The sequence below is a fragment of the Mesoplodon densirostris genome, chromosome 17 (genome assembly GCF_025265405.1).
Source record: "Mesoplodon densirostris isolate mMesDen1 chromosome 17, mMesDen1 primary haplotype, whole genome shotgun sequence".
NCBI classification, from domain to species: domain Eukaryota; kingdom Metazoa; phylum Chordata; class Mammalia; order Artiodactyla; family Ziphiidae; genus Mesoplodon; species Mesoplodon densirostris.
Genome location: NC_082677.1, coordinates 18,642,318 through 18,668,599, shown reverse-complemented (window position 1 = coordinate 18,668,599; position 26,282 = coordinate 18,642,318). Strand labels below are relative to the sequence as shown.

The window sequence follows — 26,282 nt, the reverse complement described above, 5'->3', positions numbered from 1 at the left end:
GTTTTACATCTATAATCTGTATGGTCATGGGACTAGCAGCATCAGCTTAACCTGGGAACTTATTAGAAACGTGAATTGTTGGGCCCTATCCCACACCTATTGAAACAGACTAGGTGTAGAGCCCAACAGTCTGTTTAATAAATCCTGCAGGTGATTCTGATACATGCCAAAGTTTGAAAGCTATCGTCTTAGAGCAGCAGTGGGACTTCAGATACTTAGGTACTGATAGTAGTAGAATTCATTTCAAGAAATCTCACAGGATGGCATACTTAAGACTTGTGTATTTCATCATATGTAAATTTTGCCTTCAAAAAAGAGTTAAATACTGAATAGTAGCTACTGAAACATGCCTGAGGTGTTTAGGGGTAAAGTATACTGATGTCTGCAACTTTGAAATGCGTTTTTATTTTTTTATTAATTTATTTATTTTTGACTGCATTGGGTCTTTTTTGCTGTGCGCGGGCTTTCTCTAGTTGTGAGTGGGGGCTACTCTTCATTGTGCCTGGGCCTCTCATGATGGCTTCTCTTGTTGTGGAGCACGGGCTCTAAGCATGAGGGCTTCAGTAGTTGTGGCACGTGGGCTCAGTAGTTGTGGCTCACGGGCTCTAGAGCACAGGCTCAGTAGTTGTGGCATGCAGGCTTAGTTGCTCTGCGGCATGTGGGATCTTCCCGGATCAGGTCTCGAACCTGTGACCCCTGCATTGGCAGATAGATTCTTAACCACTGTGCCACCAGGGAAGTCCTATTTCATTTTATTTTTAATATTTATTTTATTTATTTTTAAATTTTTTTTGGCTGTGTGGGGTCTTTGTTGCAGCACTTGGGGTCTCTGTTGTGGTGCCAGGCTTCTCTCTAGTTGTGGCTCGCAGGGTCCAGAGCACATGGGCTTTGTAGTTTGTGGCACTCGGGGTCTCTCGTTGAGGCGGGAGAGCTCAGTAGTTGTGGCATGCAGGCTTAATTGCCCCGCGGCATGTGGGATCTTAGTTACCCGACCAGGGATCGAACCAGTGTCCCCTGCATTGGAAGGCAGATTCTTTACCACTGGACCACCAGGGAAGTCCCAGATTCTATATGAATTTTAGAATGAATTTTTCTATTTCTGAAAAAAATGCCATTGAGATTTTGATAGGGATTGTATTCAATCTGTAGATTGCTTTGGGTATCATAGAATCATAACAGTATTAAGTCTTCCAACTATGAACACAGGATGTCTTTGCATTTATTTGTGTCCTCTTTAATTTCTTTTAGCAATATTTCATGGATTTCAGTATACAAATCTTTGTTTTCTTTGGTTAGATTTATTCCTAAGTATTTTATTCTTTTTTTTTTTTTTTTTTTTTTTTTTTTTTTTTTGCGGTATGCGGGCCTCTCACTGTTGTGGCCTCCCCCGTTGCGGAGCACAGGCTCCGGACGCGCAGGCTCCGGACGCGCAGGCTCAGCGGCCATGGCTCACGGGCCCAGCCGCTCCGCGGCATATGGGATCCTCCCAGACCGGGGCACGAACCCGTATCCCCTGCATCGGCAGGCGGACTCTCAACCACTTGCGCCACCAGGGAGGCCCAGTATTTTATTCTTTTTAATGCTATTGTAAATGGAACAGATTTCAGATCATTTCAGTTAGTGTATAGAAATGCAACTGATTTTTGTGCATTGATTTTGTATCATGCATTTTTAGTGAATTTGTTTATTCTAATAGTTTTTTTAAAACCTTTAGGGTTTTTTACATGTAAGATCCTGTCATCTGTGAACAAAGATAGTTTTACTTATTTATTCCCAGTTTGTATGCCTTTTATTTCTTTTTCATGCTTAATTGCTCTGCCTATGTCTAATGTCTAATACTGTGTCTATTACTATGTCTAATACTGTGAATAGATGTTGTGAGAGTGGGCATTCTAGCCTTGTTCCCGATTAGGGAAAAGCTTTCAGTCTTTCACCACTGAGTATGGTGTTAGCTGTGGGCTTTTCATATGTGGCGTTTATTATGTTGAAGTAGTTTCCTTCTATTCCTAGTTTGTTAAGTGTTTTTATCATGAAAGTGTGTTGAATCTTGTCAGGTGCTTTTTCTGCATCAGTTGAGATGATCGTGTGTTCATTTTACCTTTAAAAATTTTTATTGAACTCTATGCAGAAAAGTACATACTTAGTGTACAGTTCAGTTTATAATACACAAGTAGTTACCATACAACAGCCTCCCAGGTCAAGACGTAGAACAGTACCTGCACCCAAAAAATTGCCTTCATGCCCCTCCCAGTCCCCATCCTTTCTTCCTTTCCAAAGGCAATCACTACATGATTTTTAATACCACAGACAAGTTTTATTGGTTTTTAAACTTTCTGTAAATAAAATTGTGCAGTATGTACTCTTCTGTGTGTTTTTCACTCACATTGTATTTGTGAAATTTATTTGTATTATTCTCTATATTACTACTTTATTAATTTTCATTGCTGTATAGTAGTCCATTGGGTGAATCAGATATAGTTTACCATTTACTGTTGAGGGACATTTAGCTTATTTACAATTTGGGGCTATTAAAGAGTAATGCTGCTATACATTATAATAATGCCACTATACATCCCTTTATGTACTTATCTTTTGGTGCGCATGTGCATGCATTTCTTTTTGGTATATACCAGGAGTCTAATAGCTGGATCATAGCTGGGTCATAGAATATTTATATGTTCAATTTTGGTAGGTAGTATCAAACGGGTTTCCAAAGTGATTTTATGAGTTTTCATTCACATTCCATATGAGTGCGCTAGTTGCTCTGTAGCCTCACTAATACTTGATATTGTCAGTCTTTTCCATTTCCACTATCCTAGTATGTGGTGGTATTTCATTATGATTTTAATTAGCTTTTTCCTAATAAATAATGAACTTGAGAATCTTCTCATATGTTTATTGGTCTCTTGAATTTCTGCTTTTGTGAAGAGCACATTCAAGTCTCATCTCATTTTTCTATTTTTTAAAAACTCAGTTTGTAGGAGGCCTGTATATATACTAAATATGTCTTTTCCAGTTATATGTGTTGTAAATATTTTTCAGTCTGTGGCTTGCATTTTCATTCTCTTAAAGATTTTGTAAATGAATCGTAGTTCTTAATTTTCATGAAGTTCAATATGTCATTCTTTTCCTTTATGATTTAAGAAACATAATTTATACCCTGTTTAAAAAATCTTTCTCTGTGTCACAGTTATGAAGATATTCTTTTGTGTTATCTCTAGAAGCTTTTTTGTCTTACTTTTTGCATTCAGATATGCATACAGTCTACCTGGCATCAATTTTTTAAACATTGTTTAATTTGACATTAGTTAGAATTCTGACTAATAGAAAATTTGCAAGAATAGTACAAAGATATCCAGCTATTCTTCACATGGACTCCCCAAATGTTAATATTTTATTGTATTATTACCACATAGATGGTCAAATATTGATATATAGATATAGATATAAACAGATATGCTGGAGCCATCTTGTACTTGTATACAAAAGTTGATTGTTAAAAATTCAGGCATTTTCAGATCGATTTTTAAACCATGATGGCTTGAAATGGGGCATGGAGGAATATGTATTCCATGGAAATTAGCAGATGGAACAGATCACTTCTCCCCTTTTTTGCACGTATCAAATATTACATTATTAAAAAAACAAGCAAAAATAGATGCATAACTTAAAACAAGTGGGTATTTGTGGTCACAAGATAAGATGAGAACATAGGAACTTAGTAGTAACAAAATTAGAAGAAATTGATTGAAAGAAGCTGACAGTGTTCTCTATGCAGGAATGAAAGGAATTTTTAGGTTTCTAAATGCAACATTTTAGTTGCATGACTGAAGTTTCCAATTTGCAAGCTGAAATAAAACCAGCTACTTTGCATGTAGTGTGATGAATATGGCCATAAAAGAAGGCAGTTCATAAATGAAACGATGTTATAGCTTTGAAAAGAGTAAAATCAGAGATAACACCTTAAATGGAATGATAATATTAAAACATAGCATATGGCTTCAGATTCATTGTATAATACCACTGTTCTTGGAATTAACTGGAGATTCAGAAGAAATTTCTATTTTTATTTGTAAAGCTTCCAGTCCACCTCTTAAAACCAAATTATGGTTGTATCTTCAGCATTACATTCTAAAATTTTTGTAATAATGGTGGCTTGCAGTTTTAACTAAGCATATTAAATAAAATATTAGGGTACTATGACAAAAGAAAAATTCTCAGTGGTTGTTATTTTTTTAATTTATTAATTTTAAAAGGTAAATTACTTATAAACTTTCTCTGGTTAATCCTTCTTTTTTTTTTTTTTTTTTTTTTTTTTGCGGTACGCGGGCCTCTCACTGCTGTGGCCTCTCCCGTTGCGGAGCACAGGCTCCGGACGTGCAGGCTCAGCGGCCATGGCTCAGGGGCCTAGCCGCCCCGCGGCATATGGGATCCTCTCGGCCCGGGGCACGAACCCGTGTCCCCTGCATCGGCAGGTGGACTCTCAACCACTGCGCCACCAGGGAAGCCCCTCTCTGGTTAATCCTGAGTTAGCTTCCTAAAATGTTTCTTCTTGAACTAAATCTTATGACATGCAAGAGGGAAAATACATTGACTCTTTCCCATCTTATGTATAATTCTCTGTGTGTTCCACAGAGTGAAATTATTTGACATGATTTAAGGTACTCAGTGATTTTGTTGGACTTTAAGAAATATAGCAATACAGATTAAGCCAGAATTTAGATTTGCCCCTTCATTTATATATGTCTATAAAAATTTTTATATACTGTATATATAAAACATACATGTGTTTATATCATATGTATTTATTATATAAATATTTATATATGTTATGTTTAAATGGCATGCATTTTTATGAGATAGTTAAAAAATACAAAATGTTCCATACTATAGTTTTAAGTATAAAATCTTGAAGTAGATACCTGTATTGAATATTTTTTTTAATCTTAAAACAGCGTTGGGCTTCCCTGGTGGCGCAGTGGTTGAGAGTCCGCCTGCCGATGCAGGGGACACGGGTTTGTGCCCTGGTCTGGGAAGATCCCACATGCCGCGGAGCCTACGCGTCCAGAGCCTGTGCTCTGCAACGGGAGAGGCCACAACAGTGAGAGGCCTGTGTACCGCAAAAAAAAAAAAAAAAAAAAAAAAAAAACAGTGTTTATATATCTAAATAGAAAACTGTTTTTAGGTTAAATCAACTTGTATGAAAGTTTTCAGCAAAGATTCAAGATTTTTAAATAAATAGCATGAATTTAATGTCTTATAAAAGTTAAACATTTTGACACTGCTGAATTGTAGAATGCTGCAAGCATCCAAAAATGTTTGTTATTTTGTCTTTCAGTATAGATGTGATAAAATTTATGATTGAGCTCAATTGTACTCATTTTGACTTGTAATTTGCTGATGTTTTAATGGTTGATGTTATATATGGTAGACTAATACTGCTTATATCAAATCTTTTACTTTTTATATAAGTGATACTGTATATACAGTTAAAGAGTTCTAAGTGTATGTGCTTTTATCACTGAAATGATTTGGCTTATTGTAAAGTATTTAGAAAAAAATAATAAAACCAGAATGACAGAAGACCAAAGCCAGAGCTTAACACTTAAAACTTGAAGATTCTTTTTCTAATCCTGAGCAAATTTTTCAAATTTTGCCGTTTGAGGAATCAGTGAAAAATTATAATTCTTGTGAGTTCCTAGAGACTGGTAGGGTGATGAGGGGAAACTGGGCCTTCATAAACACCTTCTCAGCTCAGATTAAAACATCAGTGATAGAGTTGCCTCATTCAGTCATTGTGTTTTAGTTCCTATCCCACTGTTTAGCTAAAGTAGTGGTGGTTAAATTAAATATTATATAGAGGTGGAAGGGATAGAGAGACAGACAGACATGGAATTTATTCATTTTTATTTTTGGCTGCATTGGGTCTTCGTGGCTGCGTACAGGCTTTCTCTAGTTGTGGCGAGTGGGGGCTACTCTTCATTGTGGTGTGCGGGCTTCTCATTGCGGTGGCTTCTCTTGTTGCGGAGCACAGGCTCTAGGTATGCGGGCTTCAGTAGTTGTGGCATGCGGGCTCAGTAGTTGTGGCTCGAGCTCTAGCGTGCAGGCTCAGTAGTTGTGGCACACAGGCTCAGTTGCTCTGCAGCACGTGGGATCTTCCTGGACCACGGCTCAAACCCGTGTCCCCGGCATTGGCAGGCGGATTCTTAAACACTTGCCACCAGAGAAGTCCCCAGATATGGAATTTAAGTAGAAGCTCCTGATGTGTATCTTGGTTTGCTGTCTACATTGACAGACATCTGGTAAATAAGAAATATATTTCCTTAATGATCCGTTGACAGAAAAAAGCTGTCAACAGAGTATTATTGTAAAGTTTCCTTTGACAAGAATATACCTTTATCTTGAATGTATTATATTTTAATATATTTTTAACGATGTACACACAAATGGCTATATATTTTTGTTTTTCAGAGTTGGAGGGTTATCCGGTATATTAATGTCTTATTGATAATGGCAGAACATCCACCACTACTGGATACCACTCAGATTTTAAGTAGTGATATTTCTCTTCTATCTGCCCCTATTGTAAGTGCAGATGGAACACAACAGGTAAGGAAACTGAAATGTTTATTTTCTTATGTCTAGTACACATGTATTTCTTTCAGAAGAATGCAAAATTTAGAACAGAATGAGGCATCACAACAGTAGGTTCCTGTTAATTCATATTTTAAACTCCAGTTCAAAATGTTGTTTTTGTTTTATAGGACGATGAAATAATGAGACTTTGTGAAGTTGCTTCTAAAATGTCTCACTAATTAATGATTAAATTTCTTGTGTTTATATTTAGTTCCCACTGAAATTTTTTTTGCTTTACTTTAGACAGACAATATACTAGTCCTTGAGTGTTTTTTAACTGTTTAACCTTGTACCTTAATGATTATTATAAATCATTATTTCAAATCATTATGAAATCATGACTTAATTATGTGATTAAATGACTGCCTGCATTATATTATAATAAAATGTTATCTCTTTTTCTTCTTTTCTCCTCACCAGAATCCCCCCTCCCAAAAGCAAACGCACAATTCGTGGTGTGTTTTTCTCCCAACCCAGGGCTTTATAAATAAAGTTCTCTTATTTTGTTGAATTTGCCTCATTCCCCCAGTAATCCTAAAGGGATGGGAATGAAGGACTTTTATAAGTACCTGTTATGTGCCAAGCAATGTACTTAATTCTCACAAGTGCTCTGTATGGTAGAGATTTTAATATTTTAAGTGAAGAAACAAAGATTAAGGACATAATAAATAATAAGAAGAAGAAGGAACAATTTGAGTTCTCACTATATAAAAAACATGTGCTAAGAACTTTATGATCTTATTTAATTCTTTCAGAAAGCCTGTCCCTATCACAGATGAAACAAAATGAGTTTCAGAAAGGCTCAAGATCACACAAAGCTTTTTCGCTCCATTACTCATACTGCTTCCTTGGGAAACTAAAATAATGTAGTCTTATTTTGTTACTTTACAAACTTCGTGTCTACAGTGGACAATTATTATTTGCTTACAAGATAAGGGACTACTTTGTTAACTTGGCTATTGAAAAATCGAGTGATTAGCTTGTGTTCTAAAGTATATATTGGTTTTGATTTTCACATGTGCTCTGATAGCTTTTAGCAGCAACCTCTTTTCACTAAAGTTGCTTTTTATAGTCAAATTTAAGTCTGTTAAGATTTTTTTCTCCCTTAAAAATAATAGATGTGGCAGATATTCATTTACTTCGAGGCTCTGGGAGTGCTTTCAGTTATCATTGTTGCTTCAGGCAGATCACTGGCTTCAAGTTGTTTATAGTGTAATACAAGAAAGAATCTATTAAGCAGCCAATTACAGTACACTGATATAGTTGCTACAGTGTATAGTCTGTTAAAGGGAAGACAGTAGGCTGAAACAAGACCACAGCGCCCTCTCAAGACTTATTTCTCTCTTTTCCCCCAAAAGGAGATTCTATTGGCAGAATTTTTCTTGAAATCTTGAGGGCACCATGGCTAGCATATAGTAGTAGTTGTGTAGATGGATATAGAGAAAGGAGCTGGGAATAGAAGAGCACACTAGAGCAAAATTTGAAGGATCAGGGAGAGTCACTAGGTCTAGAGGACCTAATTTTTTTTAGTTAGGGTTTGAAAAATCAGGTGTCAAGAGGTGAAATAAAGCCTTAAATTCTAACTAGCAAAGAGAGTGCCTTGTAGTTTGATAGGGAGAGAGAAAAATGAGTGGAAAGAGCATAGGATTTGGTTGATAGACTTAGATTTGATTTGGGTGACTTAAGACAAAGTATTTAACTTCTCTGTGTATGTTTGCTTCTCTATGAGATAGAGGTAGTAATAGCTGCTTAGAGTAGCTGTAGCTATGAGGGTGAAATGAGCTTGAAGGAGCTCAGTAAATATTTGCTAAATTTGAATTGAAGCATTTAATAAATGTTTAAAAGACTGAAGAAACTATATAGGTATGTCAGTCAGGACTTAAGTCAACAGAGATAGTTATAGTAAGATAATAGATAATTATGATGGATACAAACTAAAGTATAAGTGTAAGAGAGTGGACCAATAGCTATGGTAGAATGGAAGGAACTGAAGAAAAGTAGATAACAGTAAGTAGATAACAACTGACAACATGCATCTCTTTGTCTTAACTCAGGAACTTACTTACTGGTATGCCAAGCATGGCCAAGTTAGAGCTTGCCTGTGGTGATATGACATTACCTGGTTGGTGCCCAGAGTAAAGAAGCAAGCTAAAGACAGTTCCTGACAGGAGGAACTCTCGGGTACATGCATGATGTTAAAAATTTAGGAAAACAGGTTGTCCCTTGTCTTTACTCTCTTGGGAATATTATTCTATTTCTTGGGAATATGAGATTTCTGTTCCATTCCTTGATATCAAATTAATTTTCTTATGGTTGGCCATCCAGATTATCTATCTCCTCATTAATATTTTCTAATTTTTTATAGCAAACATATTTTATACAATGTCACATTATACATAGTGGGTCTTTTGGCTTATGAATTATACTAGAGGGAATCTCTCCTGATATCATTACTGCTAGTGTTGCTTTTAGGGAAGCTATAATAGACATTTATCATTCATTTTGATTGGTAGGACCTGAACTATTTTTTGTGTTTGAAGAATTTCATTCCCCTTTTTTCTATTAATAAACTTTATTTTTAGAGCATTTTAGGTTTACAGAAAAATTGAGCAGAGTGGTTTTCTCATATGCCTCTTCCACAGAGTTTCCCCTATTATTAACATCTTAATAGGTACATTTGTTACAATTAATAAACCATTATTGATACATTATTATTAAGTTCCATGGTTTACATCAGGGTTCATTCTTGGTATTGTACAGTTCTATGGGTTTTGACAAATGTGTAATGCTGTATATCACTATTACAGTATTATACAGAACAGTTTAACTGCCTTAAAACTCCACTGTGCTCTATTATCCCTCCCTCACTCCCTACCCCTGAAACTTTGGCAACCACTGATATTTTTACTGTCCCTATAATTTTTGTCTTTTTCCAGAATATCTTATAATTTGATTCATACAGTATGTAGCTTTTTCAGACCAACTTCTTTCACTTAGCAATATGGTCTGGAAAATTTCTTCTTGTGGCTATTTCAATAGCTCCTTTTTACTATTGTGTAATACTTCATTGTTTGAATGTCCTGGTTTATTCATTCACCTGTTAAAGGACAGCTTGATTGTTTCTAGTTTTTGGTGATTATAAATAAAGCTGCTCTAAACATTTATGTGTAGGTTTTTGGATAGACATAAGTTTTCAACTCAATTGGATAAATATCTAGGAACATCAGTGCTAGATTGTTTGGTAAGACTCTGTTTAGCTTTATAAGAAACTAACAAACTGTTTTCCAGAGCAGCTATACCATTTCACATTCTCAAGCATGTCCTTGATTTGAGATTGTGTCCTTTCCTGATAGAGCAGGTAAAGCGTTTATGAGTGCTTGTGCTGCACTGTTAGAACCCCCACATATGCTTTAGGGAATTTGAACTTTAAGCACAAGTGGAATGCTCCCGGCTGTATTCACTATTGCTACCATCAAAAGAAAAGTTCAGATATTTTGGTTTCTTGTGTGGTTCATTACTTTGCTAATTTAACTTTACCTTCTCTAATTTTTACTCATTTACCTTCCAAAAATATAGAATGCATTTAAACTTTTGGCTAAGATCTTTCAAAACTCAGTGCCTATCTGGCTTCTTTATCAGAATCTTCTCCATTTCATCAATTTTTTAATTATTATTTTGTAACTCTATAATTATTTTCTCATTTGTACATGCCTGATTTTGATTTATGGAGGTGACTGAGTAATGACATAGAGAGACTAATGCCATTGAAGGCAAAAGTAATGACATAGACAAATGCCATTGAAGGCAGATTACTTACATTTCCTGAAAGAAGGGAGCACACCATGCCATGTTGGACCACAGGGGAAACATCAGGTTTTGGTCAGGAGGCAGAAGCAGGGACAAGAGGAAAGCCTAGGCCAAAGCCATTAAATTGGTGTTTTCTCAGGAAAGACACAACAGTGTAGAGTAAGTAGCTTAGGATTGGCTATTTAATAATTGTGGCAGGCAAGAAATAACAAATATTGACTAGGATATGGAGAAAAGGGAACCCTTGTATACTGTTGGTAGGAAGGTACGGAGAAAAGGGAACCCTTGTGTACTGTTGGTAGGAAGGTATGGATAAATTGGTGCAGGCACTATGGAAAACAGTATGGAGATTCCTCAAAAAATTAAAAATAGAACTGTATGATCCTGCAGTTTTATTTCTTGGTGTTTATCTGAAGGAAGTGAAATCACTGTCTGGAAAAAATGTATGTACATTTTGTGTTGCAGCATTATTGTGTTGTGTTTGTTGCAGCATTATTTACAGTAGTGAAGACATGGAAACAACCTATGTATCCATCAGTGGATGAAAAGATAAAGAGGTTGTGGTGTGTGTATATATGTATATGTATGTGGATATGTATATGTATATGCATACACACGATGGAATATTATTCAGTCATGAAAAAGAAGAAAATCTTACCATTTGCCACAACGTGGATGTACCTTGAGGGCATTATGCTGAGTGAAATGTCAGACAGAGAAAGACAATTACTGTATGGTCTCACTTATGTATGGAATATTTTTTAAAATGAACTTATAGATACAGAGAACAGATTGGTAGTTGCCAGAGGTGGGTGGTTATGGGGGGGGTGGGCAAAATGGGTGAAGATGGCCAAAAGGTACAAACTTGCAGTTATAAGATAAATAAGTCCGAGGAATGTAATACACAGCAAGGTGACTATAGTTAACAACACTGTATTGTATTTGAAAGTTACTGAGAGAGTGGATCTTAAAAGTTGTCATCACAAGAAAAACTTTGTAACTATGTGTGGTGGTAGGTGTTGACTAAACTTACTGTGGTAATTATTTTATAATATATTCATATATCAAATCATTACGTTGTACACTTAAAACTAATATAGGGCCTCCCTGGTGGCGCAGTGGTTGAGAGTCCGCCTGCCGATGCAGGGGATACGGGTTCATGCCCCGGTCTGGGAGGATCCCATATGCCGCGGAGCGGCTGGGCCCGTGAGCCATGGCCGCTGGGCCTGCGCGTCCGGAGCCTGTGCTCCGCAACGGGGGAGGCCACAACAGTGAGAGGCCCGCGTACCGAAAAAAAAAAAAAAAAAACTAATATAATGTTCTATCAGTTATATCTCAATTTTAATAGTAATCTTATTTATTTATTTATTTTTATATTTATTTTTGGCTGTGTTGGGTCTTCATTTCTGTGCGAGGGCTTTCTCTAGTTGCGGCAAGCGGGGGCCACTCTTCATCGTGGTGCGCGGGCCTCTTCACTATCGCGGCCTCTCTTGTTGCGGAGCGCAGGCTCAGTAGTTGTGGCTCACGGGCCTAGTTGCTCTGCGGCATGTGGGATCTTCCCAGACCAGGGCTTGAACCCGTGTCCCCTGCATTAGCAGGCAGATTCTCAACCACTGCGCCACCAGGGAAGCCCAATTATATCTCAATTTTAAGAAAATAAAAAAAATAATTCTGGCAGATTTGGGGCTATACGGGTGGTCTTTAGTTTCCAGTTACTTGGCAGTGGGATGATTTAGGGCAGCGGAAATATTGGCTTGGTGTGTAAGAGTTCAGTAAGGGGGTTAGTTGGAGCTGTAGACTTGAAATTGGTTGGTTTGCATATGAGAGGTGTGCTCCTGGCTGAGCCCTTTGCTACCTCTAAGAATTGGTTAGCCCTGGGACAGGCAGACTCTCCCCAGCCAGCTCAGCCATCAATGCCAGAGCATCAAGAACACAGAAAATAAGAAAATATGGTTAAAATAATTGGCCCTGTGTTGAACAGATGCCAAATAGACAAATACAGAATTTAAGAAAACATGGAACATCTCCTCAGCTTATGTTTTCAAAACCTGTTTAAATTGTAAGCTATAACCTGTATATATAGAAAAGTACATAAAGCAAATATATTATATAGCACATGATTATAGAGCATAAATCTTATAACTGCCAGCCAGACTAAGAGGTAGAATACTGCCAACACCCTAGAAATCCCGTGTGTTCCTTCTATATCACAATACCCTCTCTAGTTGGAGGTTACCACTATCCTTACTTCTATGGGAATTACTTCCAGACTTTTCTTTATAGTTTTATCTATGCATACATCACTAAGCAATAATTGTTTAGATTTGCCTATTCTTGATCTTTAACTAAAGTAATCTTTACTATAACTGTTCTTTTGTGTCTTGCTGGTTTTGTACAACATTGTTTTTAAGATTCATTCTTATTGGATGTTGCTGAAATTTGTTCTTTTCATTGTTGTATAGGATTCCATGTATGGATATACAACAGTATATTCATTTATCTCTTCTATTCTTGGTGGACATCTGGACAGTTTCTAGTTTGATACTGTTTTTTCTTTTTGATTTGTCAAAACTCTTGATATATATTCTGGATATAAACCTTTTGTTAGTCACCAGTGTGGTGAATGCTTTCTCTTATCCTTGTAACCACACTCTTTAGTGTCTTTTGATGAACAATTCTTAATTGTAATGTGGTCAAATTTATCAGTTCTTTTTATCTAGAGTTAGTGTATTGTTTTTTAATTCTTTCCTACACTGAGGCAATGAAAATATTTTCCTATATTCTAAAAAGTATAGTTTTGCTTTGAACATTTTATTCAGAAATCCACTGGGTTGATTTCTGTGAGTTGTGTCAAGCATGGGTTCAATTTGATTATTCTTCCATACGTATATTGAATTATCTCACACCATTTATTGAAATGACTATCATTTTCCTATCACTTTACAGTGATATTTATGCCATAAGTTAAGTGACCATATATTTGTGGAATTGTTTCTGGATTATTAATTCTATTCCATTGATCTGTTTGATTATTCCTGTGCCAGGAATACACCAATACTTTAAATGGAGTCTTGGTATCTAGTAGGGCAAACCATCTCACTTTGTTGTTCTTTGAGAGTGTCTTGATATCCTTGGCATTTGCGTATAAATTTTAGAATTAGCTTATCAATATACACATACACAGCCTGCTGAGATTTGGATTTGGAGTACTTTGCATCTATAGATCCAGTTAGGAGAGAATTGACACCTTTCAGTCCTTGAAGTTGAAGTTGGTATATCTAAGCTATTAGAAATTGTGTGCGTGTGTGTGAAATTTCATGTCCTGTTGTTGGTAAATAGAAACACAGTTTATATTGCTTTAATATCTAGCAACCTTGCAGGATAATAATCTCTTATATTTCTATTACAAGAGAGTGGTACCCCCTCCTATTTCCACCCCTTGATTCTTTGACCTGGACTCGCGAGTCCTGGCTATGAGAGAAACAGCACCATATACTGGATACCAATTTAGGGCATATGCCACCTCCTGGAAAACCTTTCTGCAGCCTTGCAAGGTATTGCCACCTAGCTGTTTCTAAAACTTAAAACATTAAATATTTTACAGTATTTTAATGAAATACATATACATGTATATATATACATACACACTTAAACCTGTTGTGAAAGACAGGATCACCAAACTCTAAAGGGAACAACATCTTAAGGAAATGAAACATAATGGTCATGGAATGTTGATGGATCCTGGTCTAAAAATAATTGATTTTCTATTAAATTAACTCCTAGATATTCTACAGTTAGAATAATTCCCAGTTCTCTAGTTAAGTGACTTTGTAGTTTGTCAAATCCTGTGCCCCAGAATCCTGTAGAAATTGTTGACTTATAAGAAATGTAATTTGGGCTGAAGTGAGGAGGAAATAAAGAATAACTTCTAAGCAGCACTGAATAAATAAGGAAATGCATTCAACTGAAAATTATCCATGGAATATTGAAAATTCTTTAAAGTGAATCTGATTATAAACTTCTGTAATAGGAGATACTAAATGAGAAGAAGGCTTCTTACAAAAATGGCTTTTCCCGGGCTTCCCTGGTGGCGCAGTGGTTGGGAGTCCGCCTGCCGATGCAGGGGACACGGGTTCGTGCCCCGGTCTGGGAGGATCCCGCATGCCGTGGAGCGGCTGGGCCTGTGGGCCGTGGCCGCTGGGCCTGCGCGTCCGGAGCCTGTGCTCCGCGGCGGGAGAGGCCGCAGTAGTGAGAGGCCCGCGTACCGCAAATAAATAAATAAATAAATAAAATTTTTAAAAATGGTTTTTCCCATGATCTTTTCTATGTTTTTACATTAGCTTAATACAAAGCAAGATTTTTTTTTGTCAAAAATTATGCAGATGTTTGTAGAAATAGAAGTTCAATTCTGCTTTTTCAGCTCTCGTAACATTTCCCTTTCAGTAATAAACCATGGTCATTATATATTCAAAGTACTGTTATATATCTTCTTACCACCAGATAGAATGCCCAGGATTCAAATTCCTGAAATGCAGTTGTGTAATTTTTCAGAAAAGAACATTTTGAAAATCAGACAAATATGCACAGACATGTAAACACATGACAGAAAGTTATACAAGAAATTATAAGCAGGGACTGACCCCAGAAAAAGTTTACATTTTACTATACAACCTTTTGTACCATTTGAATATTTTTTTTTTTTTTTCTTTTTGCGGTATGTGGGCCTCTCACTGTTGTGGCCTCTCCCGTTGCGGAGCACAGGCGCCGGATGCGCAGGCTCAGCGGCCATGGCTCACGGGCCTAGCCGCTCCGCGGTATGTGGGATCTTCCCGGACCAGGGCACGAACCCGTGTCCCCTGCATCGGCAGGTGGACTCTCAACCACTGCGCCACCAGGGAAGCCCTGAATATTTTTTAATCTTGTGGATTTATTACTTTTTCAATTTAAAGACTAACAGTTGAAAAAAGAAAAAAAAACACACAGTTCCAAGTGTACATATACACATATATCACAGGAAGAAAAGCTCTGGACACATACGTATGCATTTATTAACAGTGGTTCTTCTTTTCAGGAAAGAGATTTGTTGGCAAGAGGTGGAAATTTTGCTTTATCCAAACTGTTTTAAGATTTCAGAATGTCTTTATTTAAACGAACATATGTCAGAAAAGTGCACAAATCATTTCTGTGCAGCCCAATTAAAAAAATAAAGTGAACATAGCCCCTGTAACCACCCTCAGGTCAAGAAATAGAACTTGGGGCTTCCCTGGTGGCGCAGTGGTTGAGAGTCCGCCTGCCGATGCAGGGGACGCGGGTTCGTGCCCCGGTCTGGGAGGATCCCACATGCCGCGGAGCGGCTGGGCCCGTGAGCCATGGCCGCTGAGCCTGCGCGTCCGGAGCCTGTGCTCCGCAACGGGAGAGGCCACAGCAGTGAGAGGCCTGCATACCGCAAAAAAAAAAAAAAAAAAGAAAGAAATAGAACTTTACCAGCACCTCCAAGACACTTCTTGGGAAGGATTACCCTTGCAACCCTTCCCAAGAAGTAACCCCTCTCTCCCAAACAGTATCCCCTTTTTCCTCCCCAAACCAAGGATAATTTTGCCTGATTTGAATTTTACATAAATAGAAATATACTGTATATATTATTTTGCTCAACATTATATGCATGAGATTTATCCATGTTACCACGTGTAGCATAGTATTTGCTGCATAATATTCCATTCTATGAATATACCTTAATCGCTTCCATTTACTATTGATGGAAACTTGGGTTGTTTCCAGTTTTTGATTATCACAAGTAGTTCTTCAAGAACATTCTTGTACACTACTTTTATACGTGTGTATGCTTTTCTTTTGGGTATATACCTAATAGTGGAGTGCATGGGTCATAGGGAATATATATGTTCAAATAGTAACTATTACTTTTTGTTGTTGTTTATCTCTACTTATACATCCCAGAATACCTCAAATACAATTGAACTCTCCTCATATTCCCTCAAACACCAAACTTCTACTACTACTTCTGTCTTCCCTTATTGTGGAGGACTATTATTTTCCCCAAATAGCTGCTGCCTCCCTCTAGGGTAAGATTATTCTTTCCCACCCCACTGATGGCAAAGAAAAAGGTTTCCAAAGAGGCTGTACCAGTTTACACTTCTACAAGCAGTATATTGTTGGCAGTTGCTCTACAGTCAAATCATTTGGAATTGTCTGTTTCATTTTATCTATTATCATGATAGGTATGTATACTAGTTGAATTTTAGAGGAAATATCCACATACCTCCTGTGTGAACAAAAATAAATATACTTTCCTCTTGGGGAATATCTGAATAAAATACCTATTATTTAATTAGTAAACATCAATTCCAGTGTCTTATATGTGTCTGTAAACATAATTGACCACCTAATGGTCTGTATACCTGTGTAATATAGAAATTGGCATTTTAAAACTAAAACAGTTGGTAAACTTAACTGGCACATTAATAAGTGCTTTTTTTTTAACATCTTTATTGGAGTATAATTGCTTCACAATGGTGTGTTAGTTTCTGCTTTATAACAAAGTGAGTCAGCTATACATATACATATGTCCCCACATCTCCTCCCTCTTGCATCTCCCTCCCACCCTCCCTATCCCACCCCTCTAGGTGGTCACAAAGCACCGAGCTGATCTCCCTGTGCTATGCGGCTGCTTCCCACTAGCTATTTTACATTTGGTAGTATATATAAGTCCATGCCACTCTCTCACTTTAGCATTTGTTGTAAAGCTGATTTGGTGGTGCTGAATTCTCCTAACTTTTGCTTGTGTATGAAGGTTTTAATTTCTCCGTCAAATCTGAATGAGATCCTTGCTGTGTAAAGTAATCTTGGTTTTACGTTTTGCCCTTTCATCACTTTAAATATGTCCTGCCACTCCCTTCTGGCTTGCAAAGTTTCTGCTGAAAGATCAGCTGTTAACCTTACGGGGATTCCCTTGTATGTTATTTGCTGTTTTTCCCTTGCTGCTTTTAATATTTTTTCTTTGTATTTAATTGTTGATAGTTTTATTAATATGTGTCTTGGTGTGTTTCTCCTTGGATTTATCCTGTATGGGACTCTCTGCACCTGCTGGACTTGATTAACTATTTCCTTTCCCATATTAGGGAAGTTTTCAACTATAATCTCTTCAAATATTTTCTCAGTCCCTTTCTTTTTCTCTTCTTCTTCTGGGACCCCCTATAATTCGAATGTTGGTGCATTTTATGTTGTCCCAGAGGTCTCTGAGACTGTCCTCAATTCTTTTCATTCTTTTTTCTTTATTCTGCTCTGTGGTAGTTATTTCCACTATTTTATCTTCCAGGTCTCTTATCCATTCTTCTGCCTCAGTTATTGTGCTGTTGAATCCTTCCAGAGAATTTTTAATTTCACTTATTGTGGTGTTCATCATTGCTTGTTTGCTCTTTAGTTCTTCTAGGTCCTTGTGAAATGTTTCTTGTATTTCTCCATTCTATTTCCAAGATTTTGGATCATCTTTACTTTGGATCAAAATTTACTTTGGTGATGGTTGTACAAATCTGTGTGTATACTAGAAACCACTGAATTGTACTGTTTAAAGGGTAAATTTTATAGTGTATGGATTATATCTCATTAAAAAAATCTTAAAACCCATCTCCATATTTTAGATGTGTTTATATATTATAAATGTGATTGCTGGTAATCTAGAAATAAATTATTGTTATAAGACTTGTCAGTCTTTGATAAATTGGCTCAATTTATAGAATCAATTTCAGAATTAAAACGTTTCTAAATATATGATGATAAATTATTTGCGTAGTGACACTGTCTACTTCCTTGCATATTTATCTGCATATAGTATTTATAAGCTATAAATATACTCCAAGATCAGAGAGCTAAAATAAATAAAATTACTAAAACTGTGGCTTTAAAATGAAATGTATTTGGAAGCAGCATACTATTAAAATTCCGACTTGTTGACTGACATTGTATGATCCAGAAGCAGTTGCTATCACAGCTCTTTGCTGATTTAGTTGTTACGGCGACCTGATAAATTCCTGTTCAACAGGAAGCTTATTATTATACATTGGCTAATTTGATTGGAAACAAGGTTTGATGTAGGTATTGATGAATATACTGATAATCGATAGTACCTTTAACATCGCACCTCTATCTGTGTTTTCACCCAAGATAGCTATAGAATGCTCTAAGATTCTACTTTGAATGGAGTTTTAAAGGTTGACTTACTAAGCAAAGGACAGTTTGAGGGCAAATTTGACAATAAAGATTCCCTCAGTATTTGGTGAATGCAACACATTGGAATACTTGGAGAAGAAACTGCTGACTCTTACAGCAGCCTTTGGTAGCTGTAGTAACAGTGATTTAATGAGGAAATTAAAGAGGTTGCAAGAAAGAGTAAGTGCCAAGATTTTGGAAGTGGCTTTACTGATAAGCATGTTTATGACTGAACATATCCTTATATGTGGAATCTAAAATACAACATAAATGAACATATCTACAAAACAGAAACAGACTTACAGATACAGAGAACAGACCTGTGGTTGCCAAGGGGGAAGAAGGGTGGGGGAGGGAAGGATTGGGATTAGCTGATGCAAACTAGTATGTATAGGATGTATAAACAACAAGGTCCTATAGTATAGCACAGGGAACTATATTTAATATCTTATGATAAACCATAATGGAGAAGAATATGAAAAAATATATATGTATAACTGAGTCATTTTGCTATGCAGCAGAAATTAACACAACATTGTATATCAACTATACTTCAATAAAATTTAAAAAACAAAAACTATTAGAACATCAATATTTTAAATGGGTAAATTATATATAAATGAAGCTGTTTTAGCTTATTGCTTACATTTATTGCTAAGATGTGTATTTTAACATTTTACCAGAAAGTTAAAATTTATGGAGTTATTTATTTATTTATTTATTTTGCTATTTATTTTTTTAACATCTTTATTGGAGTATAATTGCTTTACAATGGTGTGTTAGTTTCTGCTTTATAACAAAGTGAATCAGCTATATATATATATATATATATATCCCCATATCGCTTCCCTCTTGCATCTCCCTCCCTCCCACCCTCCCTATCCCACCCCTCTAGGTGGTCACAAACCACTGAGCTGATCTCCCTGTGCTATGTGGCTGCTTCCCACTAGCTATCGATTTTACATTTGGTAGTGTATAAATGTCCCTGCCACTCTCTCACTTTGTCCCAGTTTAGCCTTCCCCACCCCCCCCGCCATGTCCTCAAGTCCATTCTCTAGTAGGTCTTTATTCCTGTCCTGCCCCTAGGTTCTTCATGACCTTTTTTTTTTTTTTTTTTTAGATTCCATATATATGTGTTAGCATACAGTATTTGTTTTTCTCTTTCTGACTTATTTCACTCTGTATGACAGACTCTAGGTCCATCCACCTCACTACAAATAACTCAATTTCGTTTCCTTTTATGGCTGAGTAATATTCCCTTGTATACTTGTGCCACATCTTCTTTATCCATTCATCTGTCGATGGACACTTAGGTTGTTTCCATGTCCTGGCTATTGTAAATAGAGCTGCAGTGAATGTTGCGGTACATGACTCTTTTTGAATTACGGTTTTCTCAAGGTATATGCCCAGTAGTGGGATTGCTGGGTCATATGGTAGTTCTATTTTCAGTTTTTTAAGGAACCTCCATACTGTTCTCCATAGTGGCTGTATCAATTTATGTTCCCACCAACAGTGCAAGCAGGTTCCCTTTTCTCCACACCCTCTCCAGCATTTATTGTTTGTAGATTTTTTGATGATGGCCATTCTGACTGGTGTGAGGTGATAGATACCTCATTGTAGTTTTCATTTGCATTTCTCTAATGATTAATGATGTTGAGCATTCTTTCATGTGTTTGTTGGCAGTCTGTATATCTTCTTTGGAGAAATGTCTATTTAGGTCTTCTGCCCATATTTGGATTGGGTTGTTTGTTTTTTTGAAATTGAGCTGCTTGTAAATTTTGGAGATTAATCCTGTGTTAGTTGCTTCATCTGCAAATATTTTCTCCCATTCTGACGGTTGTCTTTTCATCTTGTTTATGGTTTCCTTTGCTGTGCAAAAGCTTTTAAGTTTCATTAGGTCCCATTTGTTTATTTTTGTTTTTATTTCCATTTCTCTAGGACGTGAGTCAAAAAAGATCTTGCTGTGATTTATGTCATAGAGTGTTCTGCCTATGTTTTCCTCTACGAGTTTTACAGTGTCTGGCCTTATATTTAGGTTTTTAATCCATTTTGAGTTTATTTTTGTGTATGGTTTTAGGGAGTGTTCTAATTTCATTCTTTTACATGTAGCTGTCAGTTTTCCTAGCACCACTTATTGAAGAGGCTGTCTTTTCTACATTGTATATTCTTGCCTCCTTTATCAAAAGTAAGGTAACCATATGTGCGTGGGTTTATCTCTGGGCTTTCTATCCTGTTCTGTTGATCTGTATTTCTGTTTTTTTGCCGGTACCATACTGTCTTGATTACTGTAGCATTGTAGTATAGTCTGAAGTCAGAGGGCCTGATTCCTCCATCTCTGTTTTTCTTTCTCAAGATTGCTTTGGCTATTCGGGGTCTTTTGTGTTTCCATACATATTGTGAAATTTTTTGTTCTAAGTCTGTGAAAAATGCCATTGGTAGTTTGATAGGGATTGCATTGAATCTGTAGATTGCTTTGGGTAGTTATAGTCATTTTCACAATGTTGATTCTTCCAGTCCAAGCACATGGTATATCTCTCCATCTGTTTGTATCATCTTTAATTTCTTCCATCAGTGTCTTATAGTTTTCTGCATTGAGGTCTTCTGTCTCCTTAGGTAGGTTTATTCTTAGGTATTTTATTGTTTTTGTTGCAGTGGTAAATGGAATTGTTTCTGTAATTTCTCTTTCAGATTTTTCATCATTAGTGTATAGGAATGCAAGAGATTTCTGTGCACTAATTTTGTATCCTGCTACTTTACCAAATTCATTGATTAGCTCTAGTAGTTTTCTGGTAGCATCTTTAGGATTCTCTATGTAAATTATCATGTCATCTGCAAACAGTGACAGCTTTACTTCTTCTTTTCCAATTTGGATTCCTTTTATTTCTTTTTCTTCTCTGATTGCTGTGGCTAAAACTTCCAAAACAATGTTGAATAATAGTGGTGAGAGTGGAAAACCTTGTCTTGTTCCTGATCTTAGTGGAAATGGTTTCAGTTTTTCACCATTGAGGACAATGTTGGCTGTGGGTTTGTGATATGTGGCCTTTATTATGTTGAGGTAAGTTCCCTCTGTGCCTACTTTATGGAGGGTTTTTATCATAAATGATGTTGAATTTTGTCAAAAGCTTTTTCTGTATCTCTTGAGATGATCATATGGTTTTTCTCCTTCACTTTGTTAATATGGTGTATCACATTGATTGATGTGCGTATTTTGAAGAATCCTTGCATTCCTGGGATAAACCCCACTTGATCATGGTGTATGATCCTTTTAATGTGCTGTTGGATTCTGTTTGCTAGTATTTTGTTGAGGATTTTTGCATCTATGTTCATCAGTGATATTGGCCTGTAGTTTTCTTTCTTTGTGACATCTTTGTCTGGTTTTGGTATCAGGGTGATGGTGGCCTCGTAGTATAAGTTTGGGAGTGTTCCCCCCTCTGGTATATTTTGGAAGAGTTTGAGAAGGATAGGCGTTAACTCTTCTCTAAATGTTTGATAAATTTTGCCTGTGTAGCCATCTGGTCCTGGGCTTTTGTTTGTTGGAAGATTTTTAATCAGAGTCTCAATTTCAGTGCTTGTCATTGGTCTGTTTATATTTTCTATTTCTTCCTGGTTCAGTCTAGGAAGGTTGTGCTTTTCCAAGAAGTTGTCCATTTCTTCCAGGTTATCCGTTTTATTGGCATAGTAGTTGCTTGTAGTAATCTCTCATGATCCTTTGTATTTCTGCAGTGTCAGTTGTTACTTCTTTTTCATTTCTAATTTTGTTGATTTGCGTCTTCTCCCTTTTTTTTTCTTGATGAGTCTGGCTAATTATGGAGATTGTATAACTTCTTTTTTTTACTAAAGTCTTTATAATTTGACTGTAGAATTTCAGAGATTATTTAAGAATGATCAGTCCTTTCTACCATTGTCAGTAAATATAAATGTGGAAATTTTAGAAGGTGCATTAGGAAAAAGGATAGCTATGACAGGCTATTGTAAGATACTGGAAAGAAAATAAGTCTTTTCGGGCACTAATTAGCATTCTTTTCTTTTTTTAAAAAATTTTATTATTTATTTTTGGCTGCATTGGGTCTCTGTTGCTGCACTTGGGCTTTCTCTAGTTGTGGCGGGGGTGGGGGGCTACTCTTCACTGCGGTGCACGGGCTTCTCATTGTGGTGGCTTCTCTAGTTGCAGAGCATGGGCTCTAGGCGTGCGGGCTTCAGTAGTTGGGGCATGTGGGCTCAGTTGCTCTGCGGCATGTGGGACCTTCCCAGGCCAGGGCTTGAACCTGTGTCCCCTGCTTTGGCAGGAAGATTCTTAACCACTGCACACAAGGGAAGCCCCTAGCATTCATTTTTAAACAGTGCTCTCAGTATACATTTTAATTAGTTTATTTGTTAATATATTTGAAATGACACTATTTCATACATATACATAAATACTGATTATTAGAATAATTTATTGCAAAGTTTAAAATAACCTAATAGTATTTGTCATCCATGTAACTTTTTCGTCATAATACTTTTGAAACTTAGAATTATTTAAGCAACTTTTTTTTACTTGATCCTATCAGGTTGTAAGACATTTAGTCTGAGTATTTCTCATTACTTTAATTCTAAATCTCAATATAAAAACTTGTGGGGGCCTCCCTGGTGGCGCAGTGGTTGAGAGTCCGCCTGCCGATGCAGGGGATACGGGTTCGTGCCCCGATCTGGGAGGATCCCATATGCCGCGGAGCGGCTGGGCCCGTGAGCCATGGCCGCTGGGCCTGCGCGTCCGGAGCCTGTGCTCCGCAACGGGAGAGGCCACAACAGTGAGAGGCCCGCATACCGCAAAAAGAAAAAAAAAAAAAAAAAAAAAACACTTGTGTCTTTGAGTTTTAATGAGCATAATGAATTGATTTCAAAATACTGATGCAGTTTATGTAAGAAAACTTACTCTTCTGTGAGGAGACTGTCGGCATATAAAATAAACTTTTTGTTTCGCTTTTTAAACATAAAGCAGTAATTTTTGTTAAAAAGATAAATTAGTTCATTTTCAAAAATAGACAGTTCATACTGGGAGTGTTCATATTAAGGTGGTATATGATATCATTTGAGTATAATCTGTATGAACAGTGAATTCACATTTTTAACTCAATCCTAAAATCAACAAAATAAATAAGTGCGCAAATGCTTTGTTTACAATAAAGTAAAAAACACAGCTTTTAGCTGGTGATGTTGTAATCATCCCCTTGACACCCTGAATTTATTTTGAATATCAGTTTTTAAAGAACAATAGAATGATTAAAAATATATGGACATGCAAACCCAAAAGAATAGAAATTTGAAGTGACAGTGATATTTTAATTATTATGAAGTCTATGTAATTCTATTTAAAGATAATTTCATTTTATTTAAAATAGAAAATGTAAATATGACCTTTTAGCAGAACTGGCTTTAGAAACTAAAGATTTAATTGTTGCCAACCCTCACAGAAACCTTCAATGGAATACAAAGTGCACTTGTGAAGGTATGACCCTTTTTAGTAGGATTAGTAAGAGAATGAAGGACATATCTTTTCATAAGCCATTCCGAAGTAGGTGAAGACACAAATCCTTAGTCACATCTGTACACACAAAGGCATGGTGTGATGTGCACACAAACATCTGAATGTCACATGTGTGTGTACATTGTCTATATATATTTTTGGTGGGGGGGAGATATTACATCACTTTTCTACCATTGTCAGTAAATGAAGTATTCCACAGTCTACATTATTAATTAGGATTCTCTTTGTACTGGATTTAAAGGAAATATTATTTTTGAGGTTCTACTGTATGTCAGGCACTGTGCTGGCATTTTACATATAGTGTTTCCCTTAATCCTTCAAAAACACTGTATTTTAGAAAAGACACTAAAGCTCATGGAGGTAAATTTGTCTAAAAATCACACATTTATTAAGCAATAGAGTAGAGTTTCAATATAGAATTGCCTGATTACAAATTCATATTTTTTCTGTTACAGTACTTTTATTTCTAAAAAGAAATTGTGAAGGCAAATGAGCCTAAAAGAAAAAAAAATTTTTAAGTGTTTTCTAGTTATCACATATTATACCTTGTATTCTAACTTAGCATTGTAATTGGCTGTAACTGTCTCCCTTACTGATTCATCCTTACGCCCTTAACTCTGCAAAAAGTGCCTAACATATAGTATTTGCTCATTAATCATTTGTCAAATAAATAAATGAGTAGGTGGTTGACAGATCTCAACTGTTTGTATGCTGGTATCAAGCATGTATTCTTAGCTGAGTTTGAAAATGATTTTCTTTCATAGGACTAAAAACGAAACTCAAATTCATTAGTTTGATAGTTGTCCTTTTATTTACAATTATTAATCTCTATTTAGACTTCAGCTGAAATATATTACATCAGCCAGCTTATCTACAGATTAACAGGATCTAGTGAAGTACGAAGCATGATTGAAAATTCTTATAGTGAAGTCAGTTTAATATCACGTTGATGTTTAAATAATTCAGACTTGTTTATGAAATGAATTTCCCAGCTTAATTTCTTAGGAAAATCAGATAGTGAGTTCAAATTTAGACATAATAAGGTTGGGTGCCTGCAGTTTATCAAGGTAAATAAATTCAGAAATTAGTTGGAAATATAATTTTGGAGCTTGGGGAATCTAGAGATATACCCTAATATGGTAGCCATTAACTACATGTGGCTATTTAAACTAATTAAAATTAAAGAAGATTAAAGAAGATTAGTTCTTCATTCTTACTAGTCACATTCCAAATGCTCAGTAGCACTTGTGTACATATACAGACCATATATAGCCAAATATAGCTAAAGGCTCTTACCAGCACCAATATAGAACACTTCCATCATCACAGAAAGTTCTGTCAGCTAGCCCTGTTCTCAGAGCCAGAGGAAAAGATTTAGGAGCTATTCAGAGACTGGACAGTAGTTAATTCAGCAAACATTTGTTTAACTTCTGTAGTCTCTGTAACTGCGTATTAAAATAAACAGACTGAAGTCAAGAAGGGCTCATGTAGTGGAGCTGACAACATGCAAACAAGTGAACACAATCATGTGCTAAATGTTATTATAGAAGGATGTACAAAGTGCTGTGGGCTCTAATACAGGAATAATCTAACTCTGCTTTAGGGTGTCAGCATCTTGAAGGATGGGTAGTATTTCTTGAAGAAGGAAATTGTTCCTCATAGGAAAATGTCAGCAAAGTCAAGTGTGAATCAAATATCGTGCTAGAGAATAGTAAATAAATCACAGACCAGGAAATGAAGATGAAAGTATTGACTATGCAACACTAGATTGAAAGGAATAAAGCAGATGGATAGCTGGAAAACTATAGGGTGGTCAGTGCAGGAAAATATGGGAAGTAAGAGGCAGGCAGGTGTCCAGCACCAGTTCAGGAGAAATCTCATAAATATTGTGTCCTGTGTGTGTTCTCTCTGTTTTGTGTAAATCAGTCCATTTTTCCTAAGCTAGAGGGCAAATTCTTACAGCAGCAGATCTGCACTGATAAAAATAGTAATACTAAGAGCTACACATACAGTGCTTACAGTAACAACAGCTAACATACATAAATAGTGCTTACAACATGCCAGTTGCTGTCCTAAGAACTTGACATAT

General features: G+C 36.4%; 1 protein-coding gene across 6 annotated transcripts in view; it reads left to right on the top strand.

The window, feature by feature from the left end:
• FNDC3A (fibronectin type III domain containing 3A) overlaps positions 1–26,282 on the top strand; it is a 173,176-nt gene that overhangs the window by 18,321 nt on the left and 128,573 nt on the right. For 5 of the 6 annotated variants that reach the window (XM_060079607.1, XM_060079603.1, XM_060079604.1 and 2 more), the window contains one exon: positions 6,472–6,609. The exons of the other annotated variant lie outside the window; for it this stretch is intronic. In XM_060079607.1, the coding sequence (XP_059935590.1) occupies positions 6,511–6,609 (99 nt within the window). In that variant the 5' untranslated portion in view covers positions 6,472–6,510. The remainder of the gene's footprint in view (positions 1–6,471; positions 6,610–26,282) is intronic. 6 annotated transcript variants of the gene reach the window in all.